The 26,771-nt window shown below is 48.3% G+C and overlaps 7 protein-coding genes and 1 non-coding gene across 8 annotated transcripts; 3 read left to right on the forward strand and 5 right to left on the reverse strand.

Annotated features, from left to right (window-relative positions):
* Nucleotides 1–3,696: 3,696 nt before the first annotated feature.
* Nucleotides 3,697–5,196, forward strand: HD556DRAFT_1530908 (uncharacterized protein). Its single transcript, XM_041309476.1, has 3 exons — nucleotides 3,697–4,019; nucleotides 4,081–4,224; nucleotides 4,272–5,196. The coding sequence occupies exons 1-3, from the start codon at nucleotides 3,705–3,707 to the stop codon at nucleotides 5,079–5,081; spliced, it is 1,269 nt and encodes a 422-aa protein (XP_041154107.1). The 5' UTR covers nucleotides 3,697–3,704; the 3' UTR covers nucleotides 5,082–5,196.
* Nucleotides 5,197–7,264: 2,068 nt separating this feature from the next.
* On the reverse strand, nucleotides 7,265–9,995 carry HD556DRAFT_1018698 (uncharacterized protein). Its single transcript, XM_041295896.1, has 6 exons — nucleotides 8,806–9,995; nucleotides 8,605–8,757; nucleotides 8,141–8,503; nucleotides 7,886–7,945; nucleotides 7,640–7,760; nucleotides 7,265–7,566 (listed from the first exon to the last, which is right to left on the reverse strand). The coding sequence occupies exons 1-6, from the start codon at nucleotides 9,743–9,745 to the stop codon at nucleotides 7,467–7,469; spliced, it is 1,737 nt and encodes a 578-aa protein (XP_041154108.1). The 5' UTR covers nucleotides 9,746–9,995; the 3' UTR covers nucleotides 7,265–7,466.
* HD556DRAFT_1413929 (DNA-directed RNA polymerase) lies at nucleotides 9,728–10,856 on the reverse strand. The gene is made up of 5 exons (XM_041304261.1): nucleotides 10,814–10,856; nucleotides 10,660–10,757; nucleotides 10,580–10,606; nucleotides 10,341–10,390; nucleotides 9,728–10,276 (listed from the first exon to the last, which is right to left on the reverse strand). Exons 1-5 carry the CDS (start codon nucleotides 10,841–10,843, stop codon nucleotides 10,146–10,148), a joined length of 336 nt encoding a protein of 111 aa, XP_041154109.1. The 5' UTR covers nucleotides 10,844–10,856; the 3' UTR covers nucleotides 9,728–10,145.
* HD556DRAFT_1413934 (uncharacterized protein) lies at nucleotides 10,857–14,532 on the reverse strand. Its single transcript, XM_041304262.1, has 4 exons — nucleotides 14,280–14,532; nucleotides 14,054–14,217; nucleotides 12,023–14,001; nucleotides 10,857–11,970 (listed from the first exon to the last, which is right to left on the reverse strand). Exons 1-4 carry the CDS (start codon nucleotides 14,450–14,452, stop codon nucleotides 11,176–11,178), a joined length of 3,111 nt encoding a protein of 1,036 aa, XP_041154110.1. The 5' UTR covers nucleotides 14,453–14,532; the 3' UTR covers nucleotides 10,857–11,175.
* HD556DRAFT_t115 lies at nucleotides 10,940–11,011 on the forward strand. The gene has a single exon. It is a non-coding gene; the product is annotated as a tRNA-Thr (tRNA).
* Nucleotides 14,533–14,599: 67 nt separating the features above from the next.
* On the reverse strand, nucleotides 14,600–17,354 carry HD556DRAFT_1505307 (P-loop containing nucleoside triphosphate hydrolase protein). Its single transcript, XM_041309018.1, has 9 exons — nucleotides 17,259–17,354; nucleotides 17,084–17,217; nucleotides 16,585–17,030; nucleotides 16,463–16,531; nucleotides 16,118–16,406; nucleotides 15,659–16,069; nucleotides 15,412–15,609; nucleotides 14,977–15,356; nucleotides 14,600–14,925 (listed from the first exon to the last, which is right to left on the reverse strand). Exons 1-9 carry the CDS (start codon nucleotides 17,295–17,297, stop codon nucleotides 14,681–14,683), a joined length of 2,211 nt encoding a protein of 736 aa, XP_041154111.1. The 5' UTR covers nucleotides 17,298–17,354; the 3' UTR covers nucleotides 14,600–14,680.
* Nucleotides 17,355–19,975: 2,621 nt separating this feature from the next.
* Nucleotides 19,976–20,668, forward strand: HD556DRAFT_1192886 (uncharacterized protein; the record flags this gene model as incomplete). The annotated part of the gene is made up of 1 exon (XM_041296218.1): nucleotides 19,976–20,668. A coding segment is annotated over one exon (693 nt), but the record flags the coding sequence as incomplete, so codon positions are not given.
* Nucleotides 20,669–22,185: 1,517 nt separating this feature from the next.
* Nucleotides 22,186–24,125, reverse strand: HD556DRAFT_1313321 (uncharacterized protein; the record flags this gene model as incomplete). The annotated part of the gene is made up of 8 exons (XM_041300776.1): nucleotides 22,186–22,449; nucleotides 22,615–22,630; nucleotides 22,736–23,169; nucleotides 23,320–23,482; nucleotides 23,556–23,598; nucleotides 23,710–23,801; nucleotides 23,866–23,996; nucleotides 24,048–24,125. 8 exons carry the CDS (start codon nucleotides 24,123–24,125, stop codon nucleotides 22,186–22,188), a joined length of 1,221 nt encoding a protein of 406 aa, XP_041154113.1.
* Between the last annotated feature and the right edge of the window lie 2,646 nt (nucleotides 24,126–26,771).

Below are 26,771 nucleotides of genomic sequence, written 5' to 3' on the forward strand. Positions count from 1 at the left end.
CTAGCCTGTACACACCTGCATGCTGGACATCGCTTCATCGAGGCTTTGGGATTGTTGTTGAGACATATTCAGGTTTCGAGCAAGACGACGACAAAAAAAGCAATAGTATCTTCACGGCTGCAGGTTAGGAGTACTTGCGTGGCAGCGCAGTGTTGGCGCAATGGATGTTTTATTTGTTCAGGGTGACACCCATTTGCATATGTAATGGTAGTAGTTGGTTGGCGGAGGAACGACGAGGTTATGAATAAGCGTAAGCATGAACCCATGTAGTGCTGCCGGAGTCCGGTTTGGAACCTCGGTTCGAACCCAAACCTTTCCGGACCGGACCTATGGTCCAATTACAGGTTCAGGATAGCCCCTGGACCGAACCTTCACATAGGTTCAGGGTTCGGCTGATGCCGATAAATCACGAACGCGTTCGGACGCGTCCGGACGCATCCGAACCGAATGGCAGAGGAGGATCCCTACGGGAGCTTCCGTACCTGATTCACTCGACACCATCATCACTATCAAACGATCTCCTGGCGACAATGGGCATTATCAGCCCTGAATATGTCAATCTCAGGAGATTCAAGAGCCTGAATGGCTTCTACTTTGCGGTGGCAACATTTCTCAGTAATGTTCCGGTAAGCCAGACATCATTATTTGGATTCTAATCTATCTTACTGTGTCAAGAACATATCTTTAGGATTCTCATTCACATCTTTCAACGCTCAATGTCAGTCTACGGTGATTGCATCTTTCCATGTGTGGAAGTGGTACATTCAAGGTGCGCTAGTATAATTCTATGTTACGGTTTGCAGTATAAAATATCTATGTTAGGTCCAATATCCACCCTTCCTGCTGTGGAAATGTCGTGCGCACTTAGACCTGACGGCCAATTGAAAGACGCTAAGGACATTGAGTGGTACAACGATCGTGACGATGATTCCCCCATGCTCCCATCACCACCTCCTGCCACATCCAATGGCAAGATAACTGCATTCGTGTCCCGTCGCTCAGGTCGAGCCATTAAACCGACGGAGAAGATTCATGAGACTGTCAACAGTGCTCCAGCAAAGCGACCAGCACCAGCAGCTCCTGAGGGTCGGCCTGCACCCAAACGAATTCAAACTGGCTCCCATCTGAACCGTCATGGTGACGATGACGATGCAGAACCCCCTGCAGCAGAAGAACTTTCAGACGAGGAGGAGGAAGAAGATAAAGAGGAAGCTTACGAAAGGACAAAGGCATTGGGAGATGAGGATTGCGAGTATCGCAAGCAGACGAAGAAAGATGAGCGCAGTGCAGACTTAAAGACGATCTTCACACGAGAGAAGGGCCGTGTTAACCCTCACACCCAAGAACGCGAGGACGGTTGGTGGTGTGAGGTATGCAAGTAAGTTTCAATGTTAAACCAATCGCACTGATAAAACTAACATCAAGTCCAGAGGTAATGATGTACCATTTGGCCAGTGTTTTTTTAAAGGGAGTATCTCAACCCGCCGCACCCACATCGCTCGCAATCCAAAATGCCACTTCCCCCTTTACCGAGACCGCTGCAGGGAACGAGGAATCAAAATGCACGATCGTGCCATCCCTCTTAACTATAAATCAACAGACGGAGCTCAACAAACGTTAGACGGCTCTCTTGCACCTAAGGTTCCTGAGTTCACGAAGACCGGCCTGATGGACTATATTGTTGAGCTCATCGTCTCTGAGGATGAGGTGCGTGGTTGTGATCTTTCATTTCGTGTGATTGTGACTTAAGATACTTATACTAGGTGTTCCAACTCATCGATAAGGGGCCATTTCGTCGCCTACTTCAATACCTTCGGCCGTCACTGTCGGATAAGGATATCCCCCATCGCACGAAGACTCGCGATGAAATACTCGAACAGGCCAAGCTTGCTGTGCAACGCGTCAAAGAGAAGCTTAAGGACGTCGACAGCAAAATTTCCATCACGTTCGACTCCTGGACGTCTGAACCAGGCGTGCCTTTCCTCTCTGTCACTGCACACTATATCGACTCCCCAGACGGTCATCAGTGAACCGGTGAAGAAAGTAGAAGGCCATATATCACAATATATAGTACACAATCGCACACATCAGCATAATTCTGCCATCGATCGTTACATTATCATGTTTGACCTTATAGAGGAAAGACGTGTGCTTCATTTTCTTATATCTGCTTCCAATGTCAGAGCTACTCAGGAAAAACCTCCCTCTCAAATTGGATGAAATGCGATCCAACTTGCACAAATCTGCAAGAATTTGATGATTTGGCAATCTGTCCAATTATTTTAATTCCTTTCAAATTTTCGTAAATAGGATCTCAATTCATGACAATACTAGCACGGTATTTTCAGGCAGCTTTTCCAATTCAATTAAATGATATCAAGCAAATTCCATTAAATTTTAAATCTGACATAAACGGCGAACATCTATATATCTATCATTCCGTCTACCATACCCTTGATATATCAAGGAACACGAGTCTCAGTAGGTCCAGATGATGAGAGATATGTCGTTGTATCATTGTCGTCGTCGCGTCGTGTCATCATCGTCGTTGTATCGTCGTCGTCGTGTTGTTGTGCGTCGTATCATTGTCGCGTTGTATCGTCATCGTCGCATCGTCGTCGTTGTGTCATCGTCGCATCGTCGTCGTGCGTCGTATCATTGTCGTGTCGTGTCGTCGTCGCATCGTTGTCGCGTCTCATCGTCGTCGTCGTTGTGCGTCGTATCATTGTCGTGTCGTGTCGTCGTCGCATCGTCGTTGTGTGTCGTCGCGTCGTATCATTGTCGCGTCGTATCGTCGTCGTCGCATCGTCGCCGTCGTTGTGTCGTTGTTGTGTCGCCGTCGCATCGTCGTTGTCGTCGTGTCATTGTCGTTGTATCGTCGTCGCTGTGTCATCGTCGCGTCGTATCGTCGTCGTTGTATCGTTGTCGTTGTATCGTTGTCGTTGTCGTTGTCGTGTCATTGAGAGCAATGAGCAAGGGAGAGCAGCGAGGGAAGAAAAGTTCAAGTTGAACTTTTGTGAGCGCACCGTCACGTGAGCAAACATATACAAATGTTGGACTTAGTAGATATTTCCAGCGCTCTGTAGCACAATTGATCCCGCTGATGCCTTGTAGAGCGCTGCTGTACTTTTACATTTGCAATAAGCGGCAATCAGAAACATGTAAAGCGTTGTTTGAGGGGATGAAAATATTTAATGTAGTATTGTTGAAAGCGGAGGCCGCTGGAAGCGGTACAGCTAGTTTCAAAAGTTGTCTGCTAAAGGTATCTTCTCACGAGAATTCGGGCTTGAATAGCATTGTAATGGGACAAATAAATAGGGCCAAATGACAATGCACAAAATAATTGGGATAAGTCTACTACCACCCCTCATCATCTGAAAAGGAGGAATGTCATAGCTTTGTGACTAAATCTAATGGTATTCTAGATTTGTCAACACATGCCCGAGGCTCTTTCCATGAAAAGGCCTTAAATAACATTGTAATTAAAAAACGAGATCAGGTAAGATGTCGAAGCTCAAAACAATTAGCTCAGGTATACTACCACTACTCATTGGCTGCAGAGGCGGAATGTCCCAGCATTGTCATAAATCATTAGAGCCTGTTCAGCAACCGTTGTTTGAACAAAATTTATGTTTATGTACAGATTGCGTTGGAACGGCACGGAAGCCGTTTGTGGCGGAGTTTCAATGAACTCTACTCTAATCATGCCTGCCAGCACAAGCCAAAGACGAATCAGTTCTTATCAGCGAAGGCAGATCGTCTCAACTGTAGCTGCCATCATCCTCTGCACTCAGTTCCAACTTTTTATGATGACTCAGAAGGGTGAAAGTAAACCCAAAGCTCAGTGGTGTGAGGAGGAGGTCGATGCATTCCTAGTCTATCTTCAATCGCAGGTGTCAAAGATCGCTGGGACGACTTTCAAAGATGAGACCTTCAATGAGGCAGCAAAGAAACTTGTGGGACTTCAGAAGCAAGGCCCAGACAAGGACATGGCACAGTGTAAGAGGAAATGGCAAGCGGTATGTCTCTGTATCCTACTCCCTAGCCGCATTACTAACTTATCATTAATAACCCTTACAGTTGAAACAAATCTACAATGCCATCGAGAGATATCGCAACAACCGATCCGGATGTCATTGGGACAATGTTAACGGCGCTAATATTCAGGGGGAAGCGGCGGAACTCCAGTGGAACCAATTTATTACCGCTAATAATTCCAACAAGGTATGTTTGTATTTATTACTTGTCTACTACTCACTCCTTATTTTCAGGTGATGAAACCTTTCAAAAACAACGGGTGGAGACACTGGCAAAAGATGTCAGAGATTCTCCCAAACGGGAGTGGCGCTCAGGGGGCATCCGCCTACAATCCAGCTTCCTTGGCTGTGGGAGCATCAGCAGCTCTTCCTATCAATGCTGAAGCCGGTGGATCCTCATCCATACAAGCATCGGAGGCTCCCAATGCTGAGGCCAGCGGATCTAGACTCGCTGCTGCGCCACAAGCTGGATGGGACCAGATCAAGTCAGCCCTCCCATCCATCACTCCTGGAGTCGCTGGAAGTTCTATGAACATTCCCCCTCCCCCCTCTTCTATTGCGCCCTCCAGTACGGGCAAACGCTCGCATTCCGACATGATTTTGTCCCCCAGCACCGCCCAAACTACGTCACTGGTAGATTCATCCCACGCCTCCAATGTCGACAAAAAGCCGAAGTTGTCGACACACGGTAAAAGTCAAGCCGGCCGCACTCGCAAAGGCTCTAGGGCTGCCAAAGACGCTGCCAGCACTGCCGTCTTCATGAACCTGCAAGGTTCCATCAACAGCCTGACGGACAGCCTTCGCACATCAGCATCCAACACCGACCAAAACAAAACTCGGGTGTTGGATGAAAGGCTACAGGCTGTGCTCGCCATGCAGGAGGAGGAACTGATTACAGAAGATGAGTCTGTCACGCTCATGAACGTGTTCGCAAGGAGCCCAGCAGTATGTGCCATCTACTTGGCTGCCAAGTCTGAAAGACGGGTCCCCTACTTGCGATCTGTTCTTGACCAGGCTGCCAGGGGGGAATTTGGTGTGTTTTAAACGTTGTCATTGTCATCATGTTTTGCTTTTGTCTCACTCGTTGCCATATGTGTTGCCGTATGTTTTCATTTGTTCGCACCATGTTAGATGAACCGCACATTTTCATTTGTAGCCCTATGTACACTACAATGTAACGTATTTCTAAGCATCACTTTCATTATCGTCCTCGCTCCCATAATAGTGGTCGATGTCCTCGATGTCCTCTGGATCCTCGTCGATGTCTAATGAGTGAGTGATGTCTACTAAATTGCGTTCATGTAGGATATTCTGGTAGTCCTCCCACATTTCTGCAGCCATGCGATCACGAAACACATTCGCACTTACATCATCGTCAACGACATCATCATCAATGATTGGATCAGTAACATCAGGACCACCTTGAGCAGGTTGGCCCTGATGGGTAGGGTTGTCGTTAAATATAGCCCTGTGAGGGAGCGGCTCTTCGTCCGGGTCGTGAATATGTATGTAATTGTGCAGAGCACACAGTGCTGCAGGAATGCGAGCCTGGATGGCTATCTTGTACTCTGGTGATACCAAGAGAATGCGAAAGCGCCGCTTCATGACGCCGAAAATACGTTCAATAACGTTGCGAGCAGACGCGTGACGAAGGTTGAACAATTCCTCCTTGTTAACCGGTCTAAAATGAGTATTGTTAGTTGAGATACACTGCAGAGAATAAGTCTTACCTGATGCTAGCACGACCCCACTCTGCTAGATGGTACCGTACACCGCGGTATGGAACTAAAAGTTGTCGGGACGAGGGGAAACCAAGGTCTGCAAGAAGGTACTTTCCAGGCGGAACGTCCAAGCCATCATGGCGCGCTACATCCCAAAGCCGAGCATCTGTTGCTGACCCCTCCCATCCGGTTAGCGCAAAGGTGAACTGAAGATCGAAGTCGCAAGCGAAGAGGCAGTTTTGAGATACGAAACCTTTGCGGTTGTAGTATAGGTGGCGACTGGCTGAGGGAGGAAATGCGTGAATATGACTCCCGTCGATTGCGCAAATAGCATCGCGAAAGTATGGCCAACGTTTCGGGTTGTCGTGAATTGCACTCGAGACTGGTGCATCAGGAGCGGGGAGGTGGACATATTCTGTGTAAAAAGGGTGGGATGCGAAGATGTCTAGCATCTTGCGAAAATACCTATGAGAGTGTCAGTACCAGCGTGAGTGTGAGATATAGATCAAAATACGAACTTAGAGATGGTAGCGTTTGAACGCTGGAATCGTTCTGCGACATGTCTGACAGTTAATCCTGTCACACACGTATAGAGAAATATGGATAGCTGTTCTTCAAGTGAGACGTAACGTGAATCACAGTGACCAAGGGTGCGAAGGTCCTCTATCAATTTCTCGAAGACCTCAACATTGACCCCAAGCTCACAACGGATGCGATCGGGATGGCCGAGGATTAGTTCTATCACCCACTCTTGCCCTGTGAGGGCTGAGGTGTGATAGGGCTCAGGTTCATCAGTGTCCTGCATGAAGACATGCACTGCGGCCAGCAGGAGACTGAGGATGAGCGCGACATAACGAATGATATGATGCCGAAGTGCAGCACGGTGAGGCCGGGGGGGACGATTTTGTTGCAATATTGGTCGAACGAGCGGGACTGTGAGTGGTCGTTGTAGGTTAAAGCGGTTATGAGTAGGCTCATCTACATCCATAGCTATTCAGATTATCGTCGTAAATGTTATCAATGTTATCAATGTTATCGGCCGCTCACTCACTATTCAGACTGAGCTTGAATTTCGGTAGTGTGTGCCGACCGATAATGTTTGATTTTGCGAATTTTTCGTTCAAACACCGGTTGCTGAACGGGCTCTTAATGTTAAGCTGGATTTATAAGCATACATGGGTATGTATGACATTGTACGTGCAGCTCAAATTGCTCGCAATATACAAGCTAATATCAGGCGGTAGCAGAATTAAATCGTGTTATACTTCCCACGGCTACAATATCAAGGACTCATCAATTCACTGATGGTAAGCCTCAGGAATGGGAGTTGAAGAGCGAGCAGCTCGCATTCACGATCATCAACGGCAACCATAGCGGTAGCAATATCGGAAGGATTCTAATTGAAACTATCGATAACTACGACTTTCGCACCAAGGTTGGATGGTTCACGGCCGACAACGCCACCAATAACGACACCGCGATTCAGACCGTTGCACCCATGGTCGTGTTTCGTAGTTTTGGAGGATGAAAATGGGAGAAAAGAAAGCCATGAGCTTGGGCCAGATTTTGTTCTATGTGCCTTGGTGAGCTTGCGCTTCCCAGTCTGGTGGAAGGATGCAGGCTCTGCGGGAACGGTTTTACGAGAATAAAGTTGTGGGCGCTCTTCAAGCGGTTTGTCCACGTCTATTGGTGGAATCCCTACATCAAACTAACAAATAATGCACTTCTTCCCTCCTTCCTCAGTTTTCACCAACCTCGCCTCTAGTCGTGCTCGTAAACTGCCATCAGGTGTGATATGCGGAGATGTGCTATGAATGGACGTTAGCGTCAATTTCCTCATTCGTCGTTGCATATCGGGAGAGGGTATGTGGAAAAACTTACTCAAACATCAATCCGGCTCCATCTTGTTCTCCAAGTGGCACTACGATCGCAGAGACATACCATGCACCATGTTCGGACCAGGTATCAGGTTTGGTGGTAGCGTGAGGTATAGTGTATGAATCTGCTGGGAGACTGGTCAGGACTCAGGTTGTTCTATGTATGACGAATAGACAGCCAAAATCCATGAAGATTCATTCAACAAACAAGCTTTCCACTTCACGAATGAAACAATGGAAATAACCTCACCTCCATTCCTCGTACGACAAGCAAGCATAGACTCTCCTGCACTAAAATGGAGCACCACCGGAGCACGCCCACTGGATCCCAACGAGGTATTCTTCAGCTTCGCGAGCTTCTCGGCTGTGAGAACCGTGGCCTTACTCGTATCCAATACAGATGCTAATGTGTGCGAGGAACGCGACGAGGACAATTTTTTGAGCAAGCGAGGTGGTGGCATCTGTTTCTGTGTACGTGCACCTGACGATGCAGGACGAGAAGAGCCAGGAGGGCTGAGCGAGGAAGGAGAAGGTAATTGCGCTTGCCCATCATAGTTGAAGTCCGTTTCACAACCCCCAGATCCCACTTCGTTCTCAAAGCCATACATCGTCTCTCTGCCTGAGAAATTGGCGCTGTGGATGCGCTCTCTTGGCGAATAGGAATTTATCGGTGAACGTGGACAAGGCCCTAGAGAAGGAAGAGGAGGAGGTTCATCGATTACTACTGTTGCATCCACGTAGGTCGGTAGACTGTGATCAAGGAGGGAGAGTGAGACGTGCAAGGGCCCTACTACTATTTTGGTTTTGGTGGACTTAGAGTGGGGTCGGGGACGATCGGTGGTAAAGAAGGTTAGTGCAAATATACGACCTGAAATGCAAGAAATGTTAACCGGTTCTTCTCATTTGTGAAAGTATTGAGGAAGAATGAAGGCAGGAATGAGTGTCGGAGAAGGAGCGCAGGATATTCACCAGAGACAATAAATTCCACGCTCACGCTCCCAACTGCACGCATACGTTTCTGCCACATCGCAATATCCAGTGTTGCAGCAAAAGCACCATCGGGGCCCTCTTCAACACGCACGTCATCTGGTGGGCGCTGACCAAGAAGCAGTCCATCAGTAGCTGGCAATAAAACATCAGCCACAATCCAGCTTCTCAACTCAGACTTACCACTCCGTAGCCCACTTGCGCACAACCCGACACTAAGTCTGAGGTTGTGAAATAATGGCTGATTACTCGCCACCAAACATGCCTTCCTCATTTCACTGAGTGTCACAGGGGTTAAGGGGGAGGCATATTTGAGCAGAGCATCGAGGAGGGAGGAGCGATAGTTGACGATAGCCCAATAGATGGCAGTGTGACCTGCTATATCCGGCTCTTGAAGAAGCGTAGACAGCGACAGGTTCTTCGCAGAACATGTTTGGGCGTAGGAAGCCAGCATTTCATGTGGATCTGCTAGGGCCAATTGCGGGGATTTTGGACTCAAGTTACCGGAGTTGGTTGGCGGAGGAACGATGAGGTCGTGAATAAGCGTAAGCATGAACTCATGGTCATGTTTCGTAGTTTTGGAGGATGAAAATGGGAGAAAAGAAAGCCACGAGCTTGAGCCAGATTTTGCTCTACGCGCCTTGGTGAGCTTGCGCTTTCCAGTCTGGTAGGAGAAGGATGCAGACTCTGCGGGAACGGTTTTACGAGAATAAAGTTGTGGGCGCTCTTTGAGCGGCTTGTCCACGTCTACTGGTGGAATCGCTGCATTGTTTGGAAGTTGTGTAACTGGTGTGATAAAGTCAATGTTGCTCCTGCTCCTGGGCAACGTGTTTGCCCACAGCCGACTCCGAGGAGGCTCGAATTCATGCACGTCCGTTACAACAGTACTAGTAATGGGAGCTGCCTTATCATGGTGAGTGAGAGCAGTGACGATGGCGGGTATCGATGGAACGTCTCTGCCACGGGTTGACAACGCCACGGTGTCATAAGCGGGAGGTAGATGATCAATCTCAGACTCTACAGAGGCAGAAAGCTTGTCTGCCAGGATCAGAGTCATTATCAACAATGCATCGACTGGCGATAAGGGAAGCATTGAATACGTATACAAAAAAACCACCGTCATTTGGATTTACAAAGCATGCTAATTAAATCATAAGGTTAACGTTACTTGGTCATGCACCATTGTTCGGTTGTGTACTGGGTTCAACTTCAACCCTGCAGTCAGCTTTAAATAGCCCACATGGACTCGACACTGCCATCATTACCTGTGGAACCTACTCACAGAAAGTATCGCCAAGGTCAACGTCCCAGCTGATCAATGATACTCACTTGATAAACAAGGTCGCAAGACAAATCGTTACACGCAGGATACTCATTGTGTTAGACATCCGAAAATGCATGTGATATTGCACCAAACTCCAGAAGTGAGTGGTCCACCGTGACATGATCGCGTGCACAACGAATAAACGACAGTGCGCCCGTCGTGAAAGTGGCAAGTCAATTGTTGCACACACCAGCACTGCCTAGCTCCTCTCCTCCCACCGCTCATAGTCATTCGTAGCAAGACTTGCGTGATACTTGTGTTCGACGGTCTCACATACGGCATCAAGATTCGTCAGTGCTTCAAGGAGCGCATTCAAGGACGAAAGCCCATCTGAAAAAAAAAAGTCGGATCAGGCACCTCGGGGGGAAATTGCGGATAACTGAATTTTGCATACCATACATCTGTATTCGCAGTTGAATGAGGTTTTCGGAAGGATGGGGCACGCTGTAAGCGTCAACGGATCAGCAAATCGAAACACATTGTCATACATGAAGCAAGTGATCTGATGCTACCGCATCTGTGTCTCTTCGCGACGACCAGATACGGAGGGCATTGACCAGCTGGAGCAAGCAACACCCGGAGAATAAAACAAAATCGCAGATCGCAGACAACAAGCCGACACCATTTACTCACCTGTATCCACAGAACTCCACCTTCGGGCTTACAACACCATCATCAACTCAACGTTCATCAAACAAAAAAACACAACGTACTTTTTCATGATCATCCACCGCAGAGCATTTCCAATCGTATGCGACTCGTCAAAAATTTGGAATGTAGCCGCAGATAGGTCTGGCGCGGCACCCGCCATCTGGGAGAGTTTCAGGGTTATCGTGGGAGGCCCCGAGTTATAGCTCGTGCACGCACAATCTTGATTTTTGGGCTTGTCTCTGCCATGGTTGGTGAAGAATGATGGTGATGACAATATTGATTGAATATGAGGTCTCAGGCTTCATGGGTATTTTTAGAGATTGACGGTCCATTTTCTTCGTTGCCCGCTTAGCTCAGTGGTAGAGCGCGTCACTCGTAATGATGAGGTCGGTTGTTCAATCCAGCCAGCGGGCATGAAGGTTTTTTTTTCGCTTGTAAGTCCACCCCGATTTAGCTAAACAGACGTAGTCGTCGTCGTCATCGTAGAAAAAACCGAGATATGGTATAGTTGTACAGAATGCAAAATACAAGAGTTGAAAGCATGCTAATGCTGAACACAATTCCACTTTTAAATTAACCTACGGTTCTTCGAACACATACAACCCATCCAACTCGCCACCATTCACTAGGCCTGTTCGCAGACAGCTAAAATCCCCATCCCCAGCGTCAACAAAGCCCTTCCTGCTATACCCATCTGCACGATCCACCTCAGGAGGTGAGACGCTGAGTGCGCGAGGCGCTGAGTGGGAACCCGGCGAGGACTCTTCAACGCGCAGTCGCTTTTGTAGGGAATCACCCCGGGACAGAGAGTCGTTGCCAACATCCAGCTCTTCTGAGGAACGCTTTCGTTGGCGAGGTGTAGGGATTGGCGCCACAGACTCTCCGCGCCGCGCTCGGTCGTCAACAGGACGATCTGAGTCTCTCCGAGGACGCTTCGGCGGAGTCGAGGTACGAGGGACCTCGATGGGATCGCCAGCAGCAGCGTTCTCTGCCTCGAGGTCTCCAGAAGAGCGTTTCCGGGGTGTGATGGTATGTGTCTCGGAACATGGGTTCGCGAGTTCATACTGCTCCTCTTCACTCTCTTCTTCCTCGTCCTCATACAGCTCTTCCTCTTCTAGCTCCTCTTCCTCTTCCTCCTTCACCAACTTGCTTCTGGGAACACGTACCTCTTCTAGAACTATTTCACTTAGGTTCTCATATTCTGGCGGTGGCTGTGGTTGAGGCTGTGGTACTCGGGTTTGGGATTCATTTTGGGGCGCAGACCGCACCTGAGGAGTGACAGGGTTACCAGCGGCAACATTTGCCTTGATCATAGCACGTTCGCAGACGGAACATCGGCAGTGATACAGTGGTGCACATGCTTCGCGCCATACCTAATGTAGTTGGTTCGGACGAGGTAGCATCGTGTTACAGAATGGAACTCACCTGTTTGAATGCTTCGAGACTGTACTGCGCCATATGGGCCAGTGTAACCGGTACATAAGGGATAGGATGTAAAAGCTTGGGTGAGTCTAACACCGGTGACACAGGAATGGGGATGATGACTTGTGGCGGTTTCGGCCGCGCTGTTGCCGTTGTCGTTGCAGGCTCATGCTCCTTCTCCTCAGGATGTGATGGTGGAGGCGATGGCGTGGTATGTAGCGTTGTCGTAGAAAGAACTGGGCTCGTCGTGTGTGATCCATCGCTTCTCGTCGACGCACTGGTGCTACTCAAGGAATCGTCCTCGCGCTTACCGCCGATGTCCAAACCGCCAGCCGCCCAATCAACGCCATCAAACCATACTCCGGGCGTGCGCAGCTCAGCAAGCACATCTTCAAGGTTCATCTTCGATGCGCGCACAGCAGGGTCTACCCAAGCACCTCCTATCCCATTCGCAGACTCAATGACGAGCCGCCGAACAATATTGTTCATCCCAGGCAAGAGGATCTGGCGCAACTGTTTTGAAAAGGCACGGAAAGCCTGCTCACAAAGTCCGAACGACGGTGGTGCCTGAGAACGAACGGTCGAAAGACGTGGATGCGAGTCGTCCGTGGGTGAGGGAAGAGATGACGGGGACGATGGCCTCGAGAGTGTCCACGGACAAGGATGTGTAGCGGAAACTCTGATGCGGCGGCGAGACTGTCCATTCTCAAGAGGTTCATCGTCGTCAGTTTCCGACTCGTAGTCAGGTTCCTCGCCAGGATCTCTGACACCTCCACCAATTGGTCGAGCGTAACCATACCACTGGTCGGCAGGACTACACCAGTGTCCATCAAGAATTCGTGTCCGTGCCCAGTCAGCAATAGCCAGATCGCGCACACCACCAGCATCTTCAGTCATGGAAAGCAAATCAGGATCATCTTCATCCTCCGAGCCCTCATAGTCTGAGGAGTACGCTGACCGCGGAGACGGCGAGCGCGAACGACGGGAAGGAGATAGGCTGTTGACGGGGCTGTACGAGTCCCCTCCTTCTGTAGTACGTGTATGTTCTTGCCGTGGCGCCGCCACACTCTCTGGTTCACGATGATGATAAGAATTTTGCGAAAAGTCAGTCCCCATGCCTTCGCTGGCCCAGCGGGTAGCAGCGACAGCTTGCTCCATCAACTCCGGCATTTTCGTGTATGAACGCAGCCACAGCTTCTCGCGGGCAACGTTCAGGACCTCTGTGATTGAGCCTTCGCCCAGTTCGATGAAAGCATCGACTGTTTGACGCGTCTCCCAATCTGCTGATGCATACTTCCAGGGTGGAACACGTGCTAATGCGAGCTGTCGCGGGCTTGCGGGTGAAGAGCGTGATGAAGACGAGGATTGAACGAAACGTGGACCACCAATCGCCTCGCGGTCGCGAGCACTCGATTTGATACGGTTCCAGAGCCCTTCTAAACGACATGACCGACACGTTGCATCAACGCCAGGCCAGGTTTCATCATCTTCGTTTTCAGAACATAATACCATCAAGGCAGGATTGAGGGTGGTTGCATACGGGTTATAGCCGCCCAAGGCCAGATTAAAATTTCCATGGCTGTACAGTTGACTATAACCGCTGAGACGCATGTTGCTCTGGACATCAAACTGGGGATCACACTCGGCGGCGGGAGCCTCACGGAGGCATACACCGCAAAATGCGGTTTTGCGATGCTCGCGACACACGGATATCACGCCCAACCTTGGGATAACATGTGTTCGTTTTGCGGCTCCGAGGCCAACGGACGAACAAGGTGAATTGATGCGACAGATGATGCAGGAATGGTAGGTCATAGTGCGAAAATGGGTGTGAGGAGGTAAACGGTAAGGCTGTGGCGCGATAGTTGCAGCGCCTGCAGCCCCATCTGCGGGGGCCTGAGGGCGTACGATTGCATATTGGTGGAGTATGTCGTGAGGATCCAGGAGTGCGCATGCATGATTCCAAAATAGATGGGATTTGACTAGCACAATGAATTAGCGCGTTACGATGATAAGATAAAGTAGGTAACACACGAGCAGTACACCAAGAAGGGGTGACATTCATTAACTTCTCGAGTTCTATAGCCTGACATAAAGCTGCGTAGACCATTCTGGAGGGCCAAACCTCTCTAACTTCCCAAGTGACTGGACAGTACAAGTGTGTAGCGACATCCTTGAGGTACAAAGATGCAATATGTCTGTCATGCAAGCGTGTTTAATTAGAAATAGCTGAAAATGCCATGCAGTGGCGTAGAAGTACCTGATGAGCTCTGGGGGGAGCTGTTGCCATGATCTGTTTGTATGTTTACCCTTGTAGATATGATCACCGGTTGAGTAGCTCGCAGTCGTAGCAGGCGAGGTTGATAAGGTCATTGTGGATGTTGTGGATGACGTTGAAAGGGGTACCGACGCCGTTGACGGTGAGGGTGCCATTATCTGGATATCCTGTGCGAAGTGGGACCTAGGCCTTGATTAGCGTATGGTAGACAGCCGGACTACAGATTCGATTTCGGGTCACCGTCACTCACTCTCATGCTGAAAAGTCACACACTTCCTTTGGTTGGCACATTTCCCACGCACAGACCACCGCGTCGTACGTTTGTTACATTCAGATCTAGATATCGATACACTAAATATATTGACCTGCCGACATGCGGAATCCTATACAAACAGTTTGCGTAATTCTAAACTGGCGGCGCTAAGTCTGTCCAATTTCTTCTGCAGCTCCGTACGCTTCGAGGCGACACTGCTATGCTCCTGGACCATTAACTGACACCGCACGTACGCATCGGGACCCGTCAAGCTCAACCCATCAAGAAGAGCTTGCTCCATGCCCTTATGCAGACCGCGGACTATTTCATAGTCAATGGCCAACGGGACCATATCAGCAAAGCGCTTGTACGCAACTACAAAGAGCTCCTTCAGTTTTAAATCCACATATCTGTGCAAACACATACCCTGGAAGTACGCCCTTACTCCCGCCATAATAAGAAGGGCAGGCTCCATGGGATCCACGGGCAGAAGCTTCGGAAGATCACCAACCTGCACGGAAAGACCAATTTCTGTCAGTCCAGTGAGAGCCTTTTGGATGCCTTGGTGGAACGCTTGTCCATTGTTTGGACTTGAGTGCATCGTGGTTGGCGCACGGTAATTCTGCAGCTTTGTGGTCAACTCTTCGCGATCTCGGCAACCCTTGTAATATCCCAGGAATTTAATCTTGTAGTCAGAGTAGTAGTGCACGTTCAAAGTTGTCGGTGCCTTCTCGAGTTCCAAGAGCCAATTTATCTTTTCCCTAGCTTGCTTTGCGGCGTGGTCAAGATGCTCGTTCACTATCATCCTGCGGGAACAAGGGTGTCAGCATAGAGGTATCGAATAGTGCAGGATGCACATACAGCACGCTGTGAAGTGTGCCGCCCCTTCCCATTTTCTCGAAATGTTCATGAACTAGATCGCTTAGGTCGTTCTTCAGGATGTCGTATACTTCGTCGAAAAGTATTCGCGATGGTGTCTCCCATTTTTCAGTAAACTCCTTGATGTACGTCTCCTGTACGATGAAGGGATAATTATCGGGAAGTTCGCGAGTACGAGCCCTAGGATCTAGTCAGTTTTGGTTACAGCACAAGAATGAATCTCAAGGACCTCTGGGCGTGATTAAGAACATCCTCAATGTAAATCCCCGACTGTGGCGTGGGCGACCTCGGAGTGAGCATAGGATGGACTCCTTCTCGTGACTTCTGTGGTTCATCCTCCTCGTTCACTAGGAAATCGATTGCCGGCAGTTCACGGATTTCGCCTTTTGCCCATGGAATAAACCGGGGAGCCGTTTTTCGTACAGCACGTTTGAATTCCTCCTGGTGTGGTCGAATGGTCTGCAATATGCCGTCTTGATCAGGCGTCCCCTCGAGTCGTTGAAACAGCTGCTTCGAAAATTGACCGACTATACTCCAAACCTCACCCACGGGATCGGTAGACGGCGCTTTCGGGAGCTTTCTCATCTCATCTTGAGTCTTGCGCAGAATATTATATAATTCCTTGTGAATCTCAGGAAGCCTATTACACGCATATTAGTATCACAAGGCGCCAAGATAAGAACTCGACCTTTTCGCGATCAGTTCGGACAGAATCGTGCTCAGCCGCTCCGTCAGGTTGCTCGTTCGTAGGAACTTCTGGTACTGTGGCTCCATGCTCGACCAGGGCTGTGTCAAAGCAAAGAAGGCATTTTCTTCATTCCTTGCTTCGGCCCAGGAGATCCCGTCTTTGAGCGTCTGAGACCCAGGTTGCTTGACGCAGTACCAGTGGTTCACGAGCGGCTCCTTCTCGTTTCTGATGAAGTTCAGCCACACGCTCTCGTCACCAGGAGGAATGCGGTCCGGCTTCGTGAGCACGCCTGCGACACAGAAGTTAATCATCGCTTCCAAAGACTTCATGAATGCACAAACGCACCAACAGTGCGCTTGCCTTCAGGATCGTATTTTTTCGTCAAGTGATGTGCCCCTTGATTCTCGAAGTCGGCTGGGAAAATACGAGATGTAAGAAAAAGTGACTGAGACGCGAAATCCACTTACTTTCACAAGTAACCGTGAGAAGGATGACACAACTAGGCTTCTCGATGTAAGACGTCACCAAACCCTTGACGAGATCAATATCCCCGGTCTTTCCTGCACTCCCGACGCTCGCGATGAGTCCAGGAAGATCCACGAATGAGAGATCCGCCACATCATTCCCACTTATCTCGAGAGAGACGCAATTCTTGGAGAAAGATAACTCAGCTTGCTCAGCGGTCTGATCTTCTAGCTCGTATAAAAATTTTTGTGGCTCAGTGCTTGGGTTAAGGATTGCCCTTTGAGCACGCCTGATTCGATCTTCTACGTCGGCCTTATCGGTGATGGGTGATCCGAAAGGAATGGTGCGCACATCACAGGGTTGGCCTGACGGGCCGGTAGTAATGTGAAGTTTGACGAGACACTTCCAGGAGTCTTCGGAGCGTGAAAGTTTACATTCAGTTGGGCACCTTCAATAGGGTTAGATGTGGCGTTTCCAAAAACAAAACGGGCACGCGCTGACCTTGTACACGTTCCAGCTGAGCGAGGGAGAGTGATTCCAGAAATAGACTCAATAAGAGACGACTTTCCAGCACTCTGCGAGCCAATGACTGCGATCATGGGCAGGTCCATGTCCGTCTGCACACTAGATATTGACTCGATGAGCCCAAGAACACGACGAAGAGGGGGGAAAAAACTAGCCCTGTTGTGTGCAGACGGTTGATGAGATCCAGCATCTTTCGACGATGCTGTGACAAAGTGGAGTCGGAGAGCCCAACACCATTGTCTTCAGACGGGGTAAGGTCAGCGCCAGGAGTTGAGGGCAACATAATGTTTCAAAAAGCACGATGATCACGTTTAAAAATTTGAGTCCGCGTAGGAGGGTGTTATGTGTCAGGTACACACTAGCAACGATGGGCCTTTTATACAAATTTTCGGCGTCAGCAAGACAGTCGGAATTAGGGACTAATAAGATGAAGAAACAAAGAAGGAAAGTTCTACCGAGTCGAATGCCGGAAGGAACTATTGACACGAAGCTGTGGACCTACTTGCGATGCAGGGAACTTCTGATGATAAGAAAGAGCAGCACTGGCCTGAATCGGAAAACTGCCGTATAGATATGTCATGGGGTTAGAAACGAGGACAAGGGATTGCACAAAGGATGATTATAACACTTGAGCTAGATTGACAATAAATGATATCCTTTGTAACGAGGGTGAACTTATCGACAGCCTATCGACAATCACCGCTTACCCTTTACAATAAGCATTTGAATCAGGATCACGATATTCTAAAAGCACAGCTCAACAACGTACCTCACACAGGCTTACGGTCAAAGAATATTGATGATGAGAGAAAGAGCACACAGAGCACAGTCTTAGTCCCACGCTTACTACTTACCCCCGAGCTTTTGTCCTCGGTAAGTTCATCACCATCATGATACTTCGACTGGCAGTAGTGGTTGTCAACAGCAAACGAGCTCGATCCAAGCCGCTGGGGTAGGCCGTATCTTTGGACCTTGGTGCCCTGCAGCTGAAGTCAACCGTCTCCTTTTAGTGTTCTGAAATTTGCTAGGCCTGCGGCGGTCTAAACACCGCTGGGAAGACGAACATCTTGTCGACCTTTCCAATGCTGTTTAGGACTCTGCCTATTATATCTACAGGGAAGACAATGACCTGTGTCCCATCTGATCAGCTCATGCCAACTCTAGATCACGGTGGCCTTCCGATGGGGTAGTTTACGAGAACGTTACCCCAGAGCCAGTGTAACATGATGCTGGTTCTTGCGTTCGCTTCAAGCACATAGCGGTGCTGTGGCGTATAGCACAATTCTGGCAGATGGTTATAATTGGTTGATAAGACAGTGAGTTCAATTTCGTACTTCATACTAAAGTTACTGATAGCATCTTCTAGATTGTGCTCTTTCAATTTGATTTTGTTGGCTGCGAACCGATACCAGCATGCTATATTTGCGCGAGGTCTTGATGAACGTTCCTGGGTATGCAACTTAACAATCAGCGGTGCATCTACCATCCCTGCCGTCGACATGGTCGTATCATCTGTTATTCACACACGATATTCTCTGCTTACGACCACCTGGAAGTCTCATAGAGTTTCTAAGATGCGGTCGAGTGCCTACTTATATTATGATCAGACGCGATACAGATGTGGTGCGAGATCCGTGTCAACGCATCGGTTGACCGGTCGACGTTCATATCGATACGGGAAGTGCCGAACCCTGGTGGGGTCTTCCCCCGAATCTTAGAAGGAGGGGGTCGGAGTTACTAGTTTTGTTAGACAGGAGTCTGACCAGACTGAGAACTGCACAGCTCCGAACGCGTCATCATTAATCCATTATTCTCAAACATTTTCAAAGCTTCAATTGTAAAGCGATGTCTTACTACATGTAGCGTCCAGTTGCTGTTTGCGTATGCTACAGCCGTTTCGACTCGGAATCATTAGCGTGTGTACACTAATCCAAGTGACCTGATCGCGATTACACACAATCAAGATTGACTTCGTTCTTACAACGCATGAACTTTATGGTACGCTGGCACTGTCCAACATCAAGTCGTTGTATCAATCACTCTGATACTCTCGCGGCTGTAGTCACCTTGTTTTCGCATTTACCTCTCTCTCACGTTATTCCCTACTTTAGTGACGATCATTTCAAGTACTCAGATCACAATTGAAATCGTATGAGGGGTGACTCGGGCTGTCAGTACTTCGACCGGTACTTTTCACCAAGTCATCGAATCCTCAACGCAAACTCAACTAGTAAGCATCCATATTAGTCCAACCTCAAGATAGAGGCGCAGTTCATACACTGACCCACCTGTGCAGGGATGCTCACCCATCAAAGTTTACAGTTTCATCAATGTTTTGGGTGCATCTGTCAGTACTTGCATCTGCTCGGTGACAGATGTAACTCGCACAGACGACCGCAGGGTCCTATAAGGTCAGTTCGGGAAATAAGGCAATGCTAAATCGACTTGAAGATAGGTTTTATCTCACACTTTACAGAGCATCCTTGCAGTGAAATCGGCCCGAGAACAACTTAACTCAGTGGCCAGCCATGCACAATAAGAGTTGTGCCACGACGGAACTGGAATGTGTACATATGTGTGTCATCGACTCGGGTCGGAAGGTATATTCTATGGTTCGTGCCACATTCGCATCATGGCTATGACGGTCTTTGGGGATTACAAATAAGAATTTCCGCAGGCATCGTGTAACCTAGAAGAAACAATAACTGTGTTATGGACCATCAGTCACAACTCTTGTTGTCACAACGTGAATGTACATCTCTTGCTGCGGATCTGACGCCACGACTGATGCTGAAAGTATTAAAGGCGGGGCCATTTCTAATGAACTACGTATCTAACCCGTCCATCATGGAGCCTGACATCGACTCTCCATTCAGCGACCTTCCTACCGAGATTATCTTGACCATCTGCAAAGACGCAGCCCAACCGACGTTTTCTCAAAGGGAGAAATATGACATGAAAAATCCTTACTCAACCGCCCTCTCCTTATGTCTCGTCTCTCGACTTGTCAGACGCATCATCCTCCCCGATTTCCTGCACACGATCTTGCTCCGCCGACATCACAGCTTGAAGAAGTTCGCAAATGCTCTGTTTATTCAGAAAGCGTACGCTGAGAAAGAAAGCGATCTTTTCTTTGACTATACCTCCGCTATACAGAGGATGTGGATTAGTAACTCATTTGACTATTTCGTCTATGCAGAGGCCCGCCCGCCGAACAACTCCAGCTTTCTCTTCTCTTTGGCCAAATATTTTTGCTCAAAAACGGATGAGCTCAGGCGCAACATAAGCGTGTTGCTTCCAGTGATCCTTGCTGTGCCAGAACTTGCGGTTGACCGTGACCATTTAGGGTATATCATGAAGAGCGTGCAAGATGCGTGGTCTTCTCGCACAGATCTCAATGTCGGCGGACACTCTTCTTTTCCTGGGAAAACCAAAAATCTAACAATAATACGTCAAGGCGATTACTTGGACACCTGGACAGGCTGGAACCCGGAATTGTTTTCCGATCGGGTCAAAGAATCTGTTTTCCTTGCATCAATCCCGCATCTCACTCACCTAATCGATTTGGCTGAGGAATCAAACACTTTGCGTGGCATCAGCCATGGTGTACACTCGCCAGGAAACTCGCTGTTTTTTTGGATGAAGGACACTACGTGGACTTATATGAAGAGCCTTGAAACCTTTTCAGTGGTCTACCCGCATCAGCCTCCCTTCTGGGATTTCCCGTCATTTGCATATGCCACACGGGGAATGGACTTGCATGTGGAGCGACTCACGGTGTCTGCTGCCCTTTACAAGCAGGATCCTTACTCCTTCCCGTGGGGGCCACCGTGGTTTCCTGTGACGGATCCTGGAAATAAGAGGATACAATCGGATGGTGTTTCCTTCGAGGTCACGCGTGATAAGACCTACTTGACACCGTATTTTTGCTCTTGGGATAAAGCTTGGGCCTGTGGGTTAACCGACGGATGAGGGGTACTGGATGTTAAGCAGACGACGATAAAGGCTTTGATATGACTATCTTGGATATGTACCCGCTTGCCATCGGTTTTCTGTTGGACTGTACTTCTATTATAGACTTCTCAAGCTCAATGGATAGGATGGAGACTGTATGATTCATGGGCCATTAGCCGCAGCGTGATCCCGGCTCCAGATCCTAGAGAGTGAAAGAAAACCAACAACAGCAGGTGCACAATGAATGATGAATGATCACATGCGATAGACCGTCGGAAAACAAAGTAGTTCTTATTGTCCTGGCAAACTTGAAGGTTAACGTTCATCAGCAAACTGGTTAGTCCTCGAGCTTGAAATGGTGGGGAGTGCTATTGTAATCAAGTGTAATATTGCTACCGCACTACAATATGTATATAGATACACTGTCAATCAAATTTCTTCATGATGAAACAATCACTGGAAGCATGAAAGACTTTTTCGGTATGAAAAATATTGAAAAAACCCTAAAAAAGGTTTAAATAAATTTCATGATTCTATTGCCTGCAAAATGCTGGTCAAAATTTGAACTTTCTATCTACTTTTGTGTGATGCAAAAGGTTGATCTTAGTTAAATCTTAAGTCACTGTTCATCCACAATATTGTCTCAACACGTAGTTTAACAATTTGAACAATTTTCCTCCAGTACAAATCTAGACAAAGCTTTGACTTTGTGGTGTGATAGCAAATGAAGTTTTGAATGACTTTTGTCAACATTTGTTGAACTGTAAAAGTTGATGTTTTTTTTACCCTTTTGCCAATGTTTTTGTCGCCTAGATATCTTGGATGAAGTTTTTATTATACTTCCGACAATATTCAATGTAGTAATCAAGCTTAGATCATCATTTTGTACCTCACTTTTGTTTACCTTCATTCAAAATTCAAGTAGAATTTTTATGACACTATTATTTTATATACCAAGCAGTGGAATCCATTAACTTTCTTGTGGTTACATATATTAATCTTACTGTGAATCAAAAGTTTGTTTGGATTTAAAATGCTTTCAGGAGAGAATTTTGTGTCATAACATCAGTTAAAGCTTATTAGTATTTTAAGTGTGGTCAGGAGAAGGATTTAAAATAATGTTACTAACCCGACTCCTCAAGACCATCAACGCGTCCGGCACAAGCTGATGTGGAACTAGTACCATACAAACGATTGACTCGCAAAGTACTTGAGTCATGGTTATCAATGTATTCCAGATCCATACCAAATTTAGTCGCCCCGATGAACACTCCCCAAGAACATGAGTACCGCCAGACCAGAGAAGAAGCGCAGAATGAAATATCAAACATATAGAAACCCAATCCAGCAAGCCAAAGAAAAAGAGTGTCGCCGGTCAGCGACATAAACTGTAACATTTTGACAAGATATAAAGGCAACAAATTGAAAAGACATGATGTAGAGCTTGCAGGTCATGTTCGTGGTTCAAGGTATGGTCTGAATCAGGAAGTAAATTGTTATATGGTCGGTGCAGCTCCAGAGTCAGGAGCCAATGTCAAATCACGGAGACATACCGGAAGTCGGAACAATCTGTGTGCAGAGAACGGTAGTGAGAGGGTGATTTTTGTGTTCGACTAAGCCCTCCTCCACTAACGTGGGAGTCTGGGATCATGAATAACATGCAAGGCCACTCACGAGTCACAGCAGAGCCTCCTTTTCCGAGTTATGTATACTGCCGTAGCGGGAATCAGTAGATTCGGATCCACATTTGTGCGGAAGGCAATCCCAACTGTGTGGATGCAAATTTGACTAATCACGGATGTCGATCCACATCTGTGCGGATGGCAATCCCAACTATGCGGATGTCGATCCACATATGTGTGGATGGCGATTTCAACTATGCGGATGGCGATCCTAACTACTCCAGTCACCTTCTGTCTCCTCCAACCTCTCTTCACGGCGGGACCTTCTCTAACCCACATTTCACATCCTTCAGGGGCGCTACCGGCCATTTCCACAACCGACATAACCGCTTCCAGCTTAGCCAAGTTGCAAAGGTCAATATCTGTTGTAGCTTGAATACGCGAACTCACGAAGCATTTGGCACCGGCCAGCATACAGTCCGGACACTGACACATATGAATAAGTATGTGTGAAGCCAATGCCATCGAGGTGAGCAAGTTGGGCTCGCTGTGGAGTGGGGTGGCTGGCACCGAAGGCATGTTAAGATTGTGTTTCTGGGTTGGGCTGCAAAAATGTGGTCCCGATGGGAGGCATACATAGAAGGGCAACTCGGGCGAATGATCAAGGGGAGACGCTCGCTGTAAGGTTAGGTTAGACGTAGGACTTCGTGCAAATACTGAATCTGGACAAACTTTGTGTTGATGGGTATGTCTCTGCTCTGGATGCACCCAGTACTGGCCCCATCGCTCGAGGTGTAGCCTAAAGAGACTTGCCAAACGGAGCTGATAAGCAAGGACTAAGATACGTTGAGAAAGATTAACGCACAACTCACTGGATGAGCGTGGCTTCATGCAGAGCGGGTAGTGGTACCGCCACTGGTTCAAACATCAGCAGGAGCTATCATGCTTTCATCTCGTGGTGATCGGGGGTCGAGAGCGCTAACAGGATCATTATTTCAAAGCTAGTGCAGAAAATACAGCACATACCCGTGAACAATGGGCGATGCAAGGTCAGCAGGCTGTTGAAGGGGGCAGAGATGGTAGCCCAGAGCACGCGGGCTTGAATCTGCGAACGGGTCCTTCGAATGCATTCTGAAGTGTTCATCAGACCATTGTCAAAGAGAACAAGTAGAAAAGACGCACACCAGGCTTGCCTTCCTTTGGTTGAATTCACTGTTCGGACTACTCCAAGTGTACGTGGTACCAATGATCTCCCGCTCGCGAGGCTGGAAGGTCGAGCTTGGCTTCCGGCTCGGTTGTTGCTGGGCCATCACCTGCGCAGAAGAGACAGATCAACCCCGAGGATGGGAAATGGGTTTCGCTACTTTAGATGCTGCTGGGTGATTGGCAAGTGGGTCGAATTTGGTGACAGGCGTAGGAGCAGGCGCTCCTTGTGTATGCATAGTCCGAGCTCTCGCATTCGTAACACCGCCATCCTTAGTCACTGGCGCTCCCAACGGTCCTCAAATTCGTGACCTAGATGGATTTTGAGCTCCGGATACACAAGATCGCATCTCAGTGGAGCTGTTACGACTGGGATAAGTCGAGCTATCTCTGTCTGAGTAGACAATCGGCAGAATACCGGATAGACGTGAGTCTGCTCTCGAATGAGAGATCAAAGGTTCTGGCTAAGGCGAGTGTCGCTGACTCCCTTAGAATAGTAGTTCTTAGACAGTAAGGTTGGAGACCTTACTGAAGGACGATGTTCCAGGTAAAACCCAGTAGATTAAAGTAAGGAATACAACCGTAAGTAGCTAGGTTTATATACGAATGTTCAAGCGGAGCTTGTAGATGTGTTATCAAGATAGAAGCATGATAAGAGATAAGGGATCAGGGATAAGGTGGACAGCCCGCTTGGCGAAGATAAGAGATAAGCATGGTACGGACAGCCCGTTTGTAAGCAAGACAAAAAGAAATGAGTATAGGGGCTAAATGTTACTGTAACATTACCCCCGTGTTATGGTTGAAGTCTCCGGCTTCAATATTCTTCGGTGTTGGTATACTCGTCCATGTAGTCGTAGTAGATGGGGTCAGCGTCGGCGTTGCAGAACTCCGGTTCATTATACTTGGTGGCGTACTCCCTATTCGCCCGGTCTATCTCCTCCTGGAGTTCTTCGTCCTTCTTGCCCTCCCATGCTGACAATGCCTCATAGAAGCCTTCATCGGTGTAAACCAATGGGAATAATACTTTCTCGGCGGCATAGGGGCAGTAAATAGATAGATGGCCAGGCTTCTGGCCTTGGCACACGCGGCAGTGGTATTCTGGGCAGTTCTTGTGGCGATGCCCGAGTTTCTTGCAGACGCGACAGACGAAATTGTCTGCGGAGAACTGGGGTTGTTTTACTGTGATGACGTCGGGGGTTTCGGTGAGGTCAATGACTTCACACTTCTTTCCCTTAGAAGCTTTAGTCTTCGACACTCCGTGCACGACGGCTCCTCTGCGGGTCTTTCGTTTAAAGATGACGGTGGGTTCGGGGATGGGTAATGGTTCTTCAATTGGTGCTGGCTGAGTTTCTTCTCTAGGCGTATCTGCAACAGGTACGCTGCTGGAGGGAGTGCTAGTAGCAGGGCTTGGCGGGCGACCGATTTCGGTCTTGTTTCGTTCTTCAACAGCCCGTATAACTGACTTGCAGACAGTACTAAAAGCAGAAGGAAGTAGCTGAATCTCAAGGCTGCGTATCTGTCTCTGGAGGTGTTGGCAAGCGAGTCTGAGGGCATCGTTTTCGATTTCTTTGAACCTAAGTTCAAGAGCGGAGGTGGCACGTATGACGTGGATCTGGGAAATTATGGGGGCGGCAATATGTGCGGGTTCTTTGGCGAGCTGTTTTTCTAGTTCAATTGCGTGGGGAAGGGACAAGAGGGTTGTCTCGACGATGGCGTCGTCGTCTAGGTCAAGGATGTTTTTCTTATACGTGGAGTTTCCAAGAGAGTGGTCTGACGAAGATGATCCAGTAGAGGAAGGTGTCAATGGGGGGGTCATGTTATCTGGGATGGTTTGTCTGAGGGGAATAGTTCGTTCAGTTCAACTTGTGCCTCCTTTTATACGTTGTTAACAGTTCTTTCGAACTCCACAAGTTCTCCTCAGGTATCCATTCGTTGCTTCCGGAAGAGTAGCCGATCCAAGATACGAGATAGCGTCTTCGTTTACCCGTGCCTCTATGGCTAAGAATAGCCTCTACTTCGTATTCTTCTTCACCGTTGATAATGTCAGGTGGAGGTTCGGTGTAGTTCGGTCCGTGTATCTCTGTTTCGCGATAGGAGGATAGTTCAGAAGCATGGAACGTGGGGTGAACCTTCCATTGATCTGGGAGTTTCAGGGTGAACGTGATGGGAGATAAGACTGCGGTGATAACGAATGGGCCGTATCGCGTAGGCGCAAGTTTCCTGGATGGTAAAGATGTTAGGAGATTGGTGGCCGTAAGCCATACCTTATCTCCTATCTTCCATGGTTGATATTTCCCATGGCGAGATCTTTCTGCCATTCGCTGCATAGCAATGTTATGGCAGGCGAGTACTTCTTCGCGTATCTTCTGTAAGTTCCTGAGTCTTTCTTCTGCTGCTGGCGTGTCTGATATAGGTAGGATGTGGGGGATTCCTCGTGGCTCATAGCCCATCATGAGGAAGAATGGAGACGTGTTCCTGGCGTCGTGCTTTCGATGATTGTGGACGAACTCTGCAATGGGAAGATGATTGGCCCATTCTAACGGGTTACTTCTACAATAGATTCGAAGATAGGTTTCAAGTTCTTGGTTGAGATGTTCTGTCTGCCCGTCCGTCTGGGGGTGGTAGGCAGTTGATGCAGCGATCTGATATCCGAGAAGTCGGGCGAGTTCTCGAGAGAATTTTGAAATGAATTGTGGTCCTCTATCAGAGATCACCTTCTCGTGGAGACCGAATCTCTTGAATACGTTTTTGAGGAATAGTTTAGCCACTCCTTCTGAGGTGATGTTCTTGTTGCATGGTGAAATAATTACCCCCTTCGTAAGCCCATGGTCTACCACGATCATGATAGAGTCAAAACCATTCGACACAGGCAGGTCAGTGATAAG

This window comes from Suillus plorans, assembly GCF_016647745.1.
Source record: "Suillus plorans strain S12 chromosome Unknown HD556scaffold_89, whole genome shotgun sequence".
Classification (NCBI taxonomy): Eukaryota; Fungi; Basidiomycota; class Agaricomycetes; order Boletales; family Suillaceae; genus Suillus; species Suillus plorans.